This window comes from Callorhinus ursinus, unplaced genomic scaffold (genome assembly GCF_003265705.2).
Source record: "Callorhinus ursinus isolate GAN/ISIS: 27379988/994484 unplaced genomic scaffold, GSC_fseal_2.0 scaffold51, whole genome shotgun sequence".
Taxonomy (NCBI): domain Eukaryota; kingdom Metazoa; phylum Chordata; class Mammalia; order Carnivora; family Otariidae; genus Callorhinus; species Callorhinus ursinus.
In genome coordinates, this window is record NW_027397113.1 from 7,152,460 (window position 1) to 7,161,394 (window position 8,935).

The 8,935-nt window shown below is 37.9% G+C and overlaps 1 protein-coding gene across 3 annotated transcripts in view; it reads right to left on the minus strand.

Moving 5' to 3' along the window:
• RTN3 (reticulon 3) overlaps positions 1-8,935 on the minus strand; it is a 61,421-nt gene that overhangs the window by 32,473 nt on the left and 20,013 nt on the right. Inside the window, exon 3 of one of the 3 annotated variants that reach the window (XM_073883549.1) lies at positions 3,115-5,472. The exons of the other annotated variants lie outside the window; for them this stretch is intronic. Within the exon in view, the coding sequence (XP_073739650.1) occupies positions 3,115-5,472 (2,358 nt within the window). The remainder of the gene's footprint in view (positions 1-3,114; positions 5,473-8,935) is intronic. 3 annotated transcript variants of the gene reach the window in all.

Consider the following 8,935-nt stretch of genomic DNA (forward strand, 5'->3'; position numbering starts at 1 on the left):
TCGATCCAGGGACTCCAGGATCATGACCTGAGCCGAAGGCAGTCGCTTAACCAACTGAGCCACCCAGGCGCCCACCTGCCAATATTTTAGACAGCACTACAAAAAACATCTTTGCAGGGGCACCTGAGTGGCTCAGTTGGTTAAGCATCTGACTCTTGATTTTGGCTCAGGTTGTGATCTCGGGGTCGTGTGAGCCCCGAACCTGGCTTCGTGCTGGGCGTGGAGCCTGCTTAAGATTCTCTCTCTCCCTCTCTCTCTGTTAGAGCTCTCTAAATAAAATCTTTAAAAAACAAAACAAAAAACCCCCCACATCTTTGTAGTTGTTTTTGCACATAATTTTTTTTCCTTAGAATAAATTTCTAGAAACAAAACTGCTAGATTAATTCTAGGACTCTTGCTACATACTGCCAAAATGCCTTCCAGAAAAGTTGTAAAAACTTACATCTACCTATCACCAAAATATATACCTGCCTATTTCCTTGCATTCTTGCCAATCTGGATACTAAAATCCAAAAACCTGTCTTCACCCAATTAGCTATATATGAGCAGGATCTAAATTTTCCCCAAACAATTAATTATACCATAGATCATACCATAATTATTGAACTACAGTATCATCATAAAGGAAATGAAAACTTATGCTTCATTACAAACTTGTATAGAATATACCGTAAGACAGCAAAAGAAAAAATACCATTAATATTTTTCATTGTTTCTTTTGCCTATTTTCCCCAACAATTTTAGGCAGAACCTAATTACCGAACTGGTTTTACTTTAAAGGGAAGACTATTCAGATGTACTACTTAGAACTAGAGACTGACGTATTTTGCTAAAGTAGTTATATTTTAAAACATTTATTCATAAAGTAAGACAATTTAAAAAGGTTTTCTATTTTGAAGCCTGCAAAGGAAGACCTTTTAGCTTCTTGGTCTCATTATACTGGTCTTTAATTAGCATCTAAAAATGTCTACTAATGATAGAATTTGGCCAGTGACAAACACCCTAAATTTCCATAGCCCATTTCACCTCTCACAACAGATTAAATAACTCAGTTAAGAATTACTAATAATTAGTATTTACACAGTACTGTTTACTACAACACTATAAAGCAGGACAAAATAATTATTACCATATTAACAAAGGAAGATGCCAAACCAGTTAGGTGAGTTATCTGAGGTCACACTAAAGCAGGAATTTGCCAAAATTAGACACTGAAGTTCTTGTAGCCTAATTCCTATATGCCTTATCATTCAAAAGAACAACCTGCAACAATTATGACAACAACTCACAAAGAAACCTAGAATATACCAGAGTCAGAGAATCATATTATTAAAATGATATTGAAGATCATCTCCTTCAACATCCTCACTTTACAGATAAGGAAACTGAGGCCCCAAAAGGTGATATAACTTAATTGTTCAAAGCCTTCTAGATGCTGTAAAGCAACAATGAAAATTCAGCACTCCTCAATCCAAGCTCAGCAATCTTCAATTACTAGAGTGTAACAGCTATCCTTAACTGCCACTTCAAATTTTTTAGTTTATAAAACAGTCTCAATGTTTTCACTGATACTGAACAATTCATTCACTTAACAATGAATAATTATCCAGTACCTACTACATGCCAGGTCCTGTACTTTGTGCTAAATGAGTATTTATTATATGCTAAGCACTGCATTACCTGCATGTCCACATTTGATCCCCGTAATATTATTAGAAGGTAAGCACAATTATCTCTATTTTAAAGATTAAAATTTAGAAAGACTAAGTAATCTGCATGCGGTCTTCAGTAAGGAAATAAAAAGTAAAGGGTGCCCTTCTGCCGCAGCTGAAGAGCTGCAGCCACGGCTCTGCAGACCCCACGGTCATGGACCTCAACAAGGGCCACAAGGTGACCAAAAACGTGAACAAGCCAAGGCACTGCTGCGAGCATGAGCACCTAACTGAGCACCTAACTAAGCATATCTCATCAGTGCAGGACAAGATCCGAGAGGTGTGCGGTTTCACTCCTTTTGAGAGGCACCGCAGCAGGAGGAGCTGAGCAGCGTTCTGGCTGCCACCAGGATAGAAAAGTGGCTGCTAAGGGCTGGACCTCCTCCCCATTCTGTGCATAATAAAATGTTTATAGAAAAAAAAAAGGAAATGGTATAATCAATTTTATAAGTTTATCCTAACAAAAAAATCTTACTTTTATTTTAAATATTGTAACTCTGTATATGATTTCATTTGAAAAAAGGGATCTACTGTCAAAGAAGCCTGGAAAACCATAGACCCCTACATAGCACTTAAGAGTGACCGTATAATGAGTGCAGAACTTAGAGATTGCGGGTCCCTTTTGGAAGCCTTTAAATGTCCTTTTTTTCTTACCCCTTCCAAGATCCCAGAACAGACAGCATTTGCAGTAATTTAACTGAAGGCTGATTTCGAGAAAAGTAATCATTCAAATAAAGAGAAGACAAAGGAAAAGGCTTCTAGTATAATAGGCATAATAAATTTGGCCTGAAGAGTATTTAGTAGGGTCCAAAGTGGAATGCATGATTTCTCTTAAGCAATACTCACAAAACAGTACTACAATACAATACCGGTTACCTACTTTCAGAGCATAAAATCTCTGTAGTATAAGATCAAAATTAATTAAAAGTTTCATTTGCTGTCATTCCCAGCAGGAATTCCTTTATCTTTGATTGCTAAATAGATTTCACAAGGCCCAAAGCAAAAAACCCAAGTGCTAAGCAGTGCTACTATTATGGAGATTTAAAAGTAAGCTTTGTGAATAAATAAATGCCTGATGATATTCTTAACGCAGCAACTGCTCTAGGGCCAACCTGTAAGGAAAGCAAAATCTTGAGAAAAAAACAAAAAACAAAAACCAGAAACCTGAAGCATAAAAAACGTTTTAAGGAGAAAATTTTAACAAGTGGTCTATATCTGTATAAGAAAAACAAATCAGGCAACCACGAAAAAAAATTCTACCTTTCCCCATTATGCAGTGTTGTTTTTATTCTAGCCATAATTTTGGTGATATAAAATCAGAGACTTAGAAAAATGACACTCTGATAAGTAATCAATCACAGCAGAATTAATCACATGTAGTATTTCTAATGTAAATGATTACCTGAGAAGTTTGTGAGAAGTCTTGCTAGGACTTGCTTGTTTACCACTTCAGTCTTACTAAGGCTCGAAATAGTATCTACCCTAGGAGTTTCTTTGCTAAATGTGGGCTTCCTGGAAATCCCAAGATCAGATCCAGTATTAACTTCTGTGTGTTCTAGGACATCATACGATCTCTGAAGCCAAGAAGATTCTGGATCACATGTGAAAGTCTGCTTGAGTATTTTTTCAGGAGGAGATTCTACATTATCCAGTACGGAAGCTGACTTCTCAACCTTCCTTTCACTCAGTTCCTTAAGGGCTTTGATTGTGAGCTGTTCCTGTTCTAAGTCAAGAGATGCTGCTGGAGTACCTTGGGCAGGGAAAACATCTAGAACCATACTTTCATTAGTTTCTTTGCTTTGTTCAGTGTGTTTGCTTTTTCTGTCTTTAATTTCAGAACCACCTGATTCATTTTCATGCAAGACTTCCACAGCAAGAGTTGTTTTAAAGTCTGCAGTCTTCTCTGATGTTGCCTGAAAGGCATTTCCTGCACCTTTATCTACAATTCCTTCCACTCTGGTTTCTGTAAAGGCTGCTATCAGGTTCTCTGGGGAAGAATCATCTGCATCTTTAACACTTTTTTCATGTAATGACTCCAAATAGGCAGAGGCTGTCACATTTAGTGAGAATTCTGTCTCCATAAGAACACTTGGAGACAAAGCTGAAGAAAGTTTGCGATTCTCGGTTGCAACAGGCTTTTCAGAATCAACTTCACTCATTCTACCCGACTGCTCCACCTCTTCTGACATGCCATTCAGATCAGGTACTTGTGAACATGCTGCCTCACCAGCTGGACTCCTTTCAAGAATATCAGGCTGAACTTGCGCTGCCTCAGAGCCACTGACTGGCCCTTCAAAGTTTTCAGATGTTTTATTTTCCCTATCGCAATTGAAAATCTCTTTGATTTCTCTTTCATCTCTTTTTACAATAGCACTTGGAATGGAAACAGGTTTTTCAGCCTGAATTTTGTTACTTTCAAATGAAATACTGGTTGTAATGTCCTCTATTACTGTGTCATCAGACTCACCAGAACTATCAGCCTCTGTGGCTTCTCCTAACACAGAGCTCTGCCAATTCATTTCACCTTTCACGTGGCCATCAGGTAAGACCACTTTCCCAGTGGCCACTTCAGAACCTAAAGAGACACTTTTCTCAAAAGGAGATCCAGGTAACTCTGAAAGTGTGTTATCTTGTTTCTGCACACTGCCTCCCACACCTTTGATATTGATTTCCTTTGTGGAATGGAGACAGTCTGGCATAGGTTTTTCAGTGACGGCATTTTCTTGTGGGAGAGATGCCTGTGCCCAATCAACTGCTGATTTAATGATGGGAGTGCTCCCATTAATAGAACATACAGAAAATTTCTGGTGAGCATTAGTTTTAAGATTTACAATTGGGATTTCTGAATTATATTCACTCATATCAAGTCCTGTAGTTTTTGTGTAGTCAGATTTATTGCTCTCTTCTTTCACTTGGGGAACCAAATCCCAAGTCAATATTTCATTAGTAAAGTTATGCATATCATTCACACATCTAGACACTTCTTCCAATGCTGCAGTTGTGTGCGAAAACTGTCTAGTGAGCAACGCAGAGGTTGGGTAACGCCCTGCCTCTTTACTTCTCAGTGGAAATAATTTGTCATTAGACTCCAAAATGTCTGCAGATGATTCTCTATCAATGTGCACTGCCCAGCTACCAAAATCATTTGTGCTCTCCTTACACGCATCTTTAAATTCTTTGTCAAATGCTTCTTTGTCAATAATTACTTCAAATGGTGACTCAGGGGAATCCTTTTCAATAATACCACCTCCTGAAACTTCAAATGGGGATAAGGAATATGTACAAATGCCTTCTGCCTTAGGCTGCTGGGTGAGTGGTTTCTGGGCTGTTAGCAAAGTGAACTTGTCATCAACATCCAAGCCAGTTTTATCATCCGTACCTGGTACCTCATTTGGGCTCTTGGACTCCTGATTTTTATTTATTTGCTGTTCCATTAGACCAACTTCCTTTGAGAGAAAAGCAGGACGATCAGGGAAACTGACCGGAATGGAAGGACGGTTACACTGAACTCCTTCTCCAACAGAAACTGGGGAGTATGCTATGTCTTTACTAGTCCCTTGAGGCTTTTCCATCTTTTTCACATCTAGGAGATCCAAATAGTCTTTTCCTTCTTTGGCTAAAATAGGCTGGCTGCCTAACACTTTGCTTTTTTCTCCAGGTAGTACTGTAAGGTCAGTGTTATGCATTTCAGAAGACGAAAAAAGGGAGGAAGTCATAATTTCTGAAGGTGGCTCATCAGAGCAAAGAGACCTCAATCCCTCTATGGTCAGAATTTGAAAGAAAAAAGTTTGTTTACCAGGTACAATCACACATTAGCTAGTCAGGCCAAGCAGCATGCTTTTCATTTTTCAAGTTACATATATATATATAGACACACACACACACGATGTATATATACATACACACACGTAAATATGTAACAAAACAATGATCAACAATTAACCTATAAAACATGCATAAAAGTGCCAAGAGTGAAACAGAAAAGCTGTATCATGCCACAAATTGCAGATGACAAAAAATTTTCATGACAAATAGTTTTCAGTCTACTTTTTCCATTGTAAAAGTAGAGCATAAAGAAGTATAATGAGATTGGGAAAACTGGGGAAATTTTTTTTCTCCCCCCCCCCCAGTAGAGCTATTCAATGTAATCCATATATAACAACTCAATATTATGAAGTACTGATATGTTCTCATCTGTAAGCTGCATGATTCAGTACACAGAGTTTCTACAAATCCACTGTTATAGTCTGACAGTTTGAGAAGGAAAAAAAAAGTGACCACAGTGCTTTTGATTCTTAGGAGATACAGTGGATCCCTCCTGAGCCTAAGAATCAGACTAGAATTATTCTATTCTATCCACAGGGAAGACTGGTCTCAGGTACAGACGGCCTCATTTTAAACTAAAGAGTATGAAATGGTTGGCCTGCTCCAAAATCTCTTGCACCAACTTGCCAATTTAACCAACACTGAACTGTGCAAACTGGTAAGGTCTGTTCTGTGGTTAAGAAGAGTTAACGCCAGAAATCCTTTTAAAAGAGAAAATATCCTTCTAAAAGTAATACATTAATTAAATCTTATCAGTTATTAATACTACAGCAGCCAGTGATTTATCATATAGTTTTCCAACTTTCCAATCTAGCAAGTTTTTCCAGAAGAAAAGATCAAAACTGTCCCAAGGTAAGTGCTGTCTCTCTTGCACATTGTTGTTATCTCTGGAGTCAGAACAAAGTCAGTCTTAAATAAATAGTTCCAAATGAGTGAATCAAAGACTGTTTGGTCAGGTGAGACCTAAGCAGGCTCAGGACAGCACTGCCTTGAGTGTGAATGAGTAACTGAATTTATGAAAGAGAAAAACCTTTGGGATTACTTTTATTCAGCTTATATTCTTTTTCATGTGAGAAGCTGAATAACAGAAGCAAAACTGTGACTTTATTCAAAATCATTTCGTAAGACTGAAAAGAAATAAAAACTAAATATCTTACTCCAAAAAATAAAATTTAACTATTACAAAAATGCTTCTAAATGCCAGATAAAGTTCCTCTATTTCAACACATCACTGAAATTTCATGTAATAGAATATGACCTTTAGAACAGTTTAACTGTTATCTGGGTATTGGGGGAAAAAGTTTTTGTAAATTGAGGAAAAACAGTTGGGTAGTACAAACTGTACTAGTGGGACAGAAAATATTTGAAGCAAGCTGTAATTCACATTTACTGACTTTTTTTTTTTTTTTAAAGATTGTATCCATTTATGTGAGAGAGAGAGAGACAGCAAGAGAGGGAACGCAAGCAGAGGGAGTGGGAGAGGGAGAAGCAGGCTTCCCGCTGAGCTGGGAGCCCAACGCAGGGCTTGATCCCAGGACTGCGGGATCATGACCTGAGCAGAAGATAGACACTTAACGACTGAGCCACCCAGGCGCCCCAATTCACATTTACTTCTAACGTAGTAAAGATGGTTTGCATCTATCATTATATAGTATGATACAGTATCGTTATTTAGTATTCAGCAAGACCAGATTAAGGAGACAATATAAATGAAGGTCAGCAATATAGATTAAAAGGTTCAAAAACCCTGAAATTTAAAGAACTACATTTTTAGTAGTTCATTTGTAGGCTACATTTAAATCAGAAATATTCCATGATCTGAGATATGTATTATTACTGAACCTATTGGTTACTGTTTCTATCATGAAACATTCAATGGATTAAATCTGGATTAAGGTAAAACTGGGAATCCTTCCCTTCAAACATGAATGGAACTCTAACATGATCAAAAGTGACTCCACCTTACAGGGAATGCTTGGCTTATATATTTTATAGAGACTGAGATATCAGGTAATTCAGACCAGTCATCTTATAGACAAAAGTGGACAAAATGAATTAGTAGTAATTCCACAAATATTATTGAGTGCCTATCATGTGCCAGACACTGCCTTAGAAACTAGATTAAAAGCGGTGAACAAAACAAAAGATCCTTGAGTTTGTGGTGCTGTAAGAGTACATGCACCCAGGGCAGGAGACAGACAATAAGCAAAATCAGTAAGTAAAATGATGATGTGGTGGTGGTGGTGGGCCTGAAGAAATGAAAAAGAAAGCAACAGGGGCGCCTGGGTGGCTCAGTTGGTTAAGCATCTGCCTTCAGCTCAGGTCATGATCCTGGGGTCCTAGGACAGAGCCCCGCATCGGGCTCCCTGCTCAGCAGAGAGCCTGCTTCTCCCTCTCCCTCTCCCTGCTGCTCTGCCTACTTGTGCCCTCTCTCTGTCAAATAAATAATATCTTAAAAAAAAAAAAAAAGGAAAAGAAAAAGAAGCAACCTACCCTGAATGCTAATAGAAGAATGTGCACATTACTGGGGGAAAATGCATGGTGGAACCATTCTAACATGATTTGTCAGGACACAAACTTGTCAGTTTTCCAAGCCTTGTTTCTCTCCTTTCTTCTTTGAACTCTTAATACTCCAAAAGTTTTAAGTTAGGTATATAATAATCTGAGGTAAAACTAGAAGATTAGGTTAGAAGTCTTATTCTCAGAATACCAGCAAGTCCTGCAATAAATAAAACTTAGAACATTCTTTAATTAAGACTCTTTAATATGTCACTATTATGCACACACAAATAACTTTAGTCATATTCCTAATAATGATTTTTGTGACAATATATGGAGTGGATAGTGCTTTCTGGGGGGTTAGCCTAGGGCACAAACAGAGCTCAATGCTGCATTAATTTCTCTGAGACTGTGAGATACAGGCGCTAGCTCTCACCATTGTCAATCAAGTTTTCCCACATGTAGCAAAATTAGTTAGCATCCTCATCTGTGCTTCAATTTTAATTATCATGTTTAGAATTTCAGCAAATGAAAGGAAGTTTCTTTGGCTAGCTGAAACCCTAACAAACTTGGACAGAGCTGACTTGTACCGAGACAATGGAAAAAACTGGGTTGGAAGTAAAAAGTTTATAAAGGCATGAAAACATTAAATAGAACGAGACCAGAATCTACTAAGCCTTTTTTAGAACAGCTCCCATAAGCAAAGACTCTTCCAATTAGTGAGTATGGCACTTAATAGTCACTGGTGTTGTCCAAGTCTGCAAAACAGCAGAAAACGCCAGGGAGTTTGAAGGTTGTTAGTTTTTAAAATACCATACACTGTAAAACTGCCTGATAGAATAACTCTGGATCATCTTACATCTCAGAAAAATGTCCATTCCCTTTCCCTTTTCAAAAGA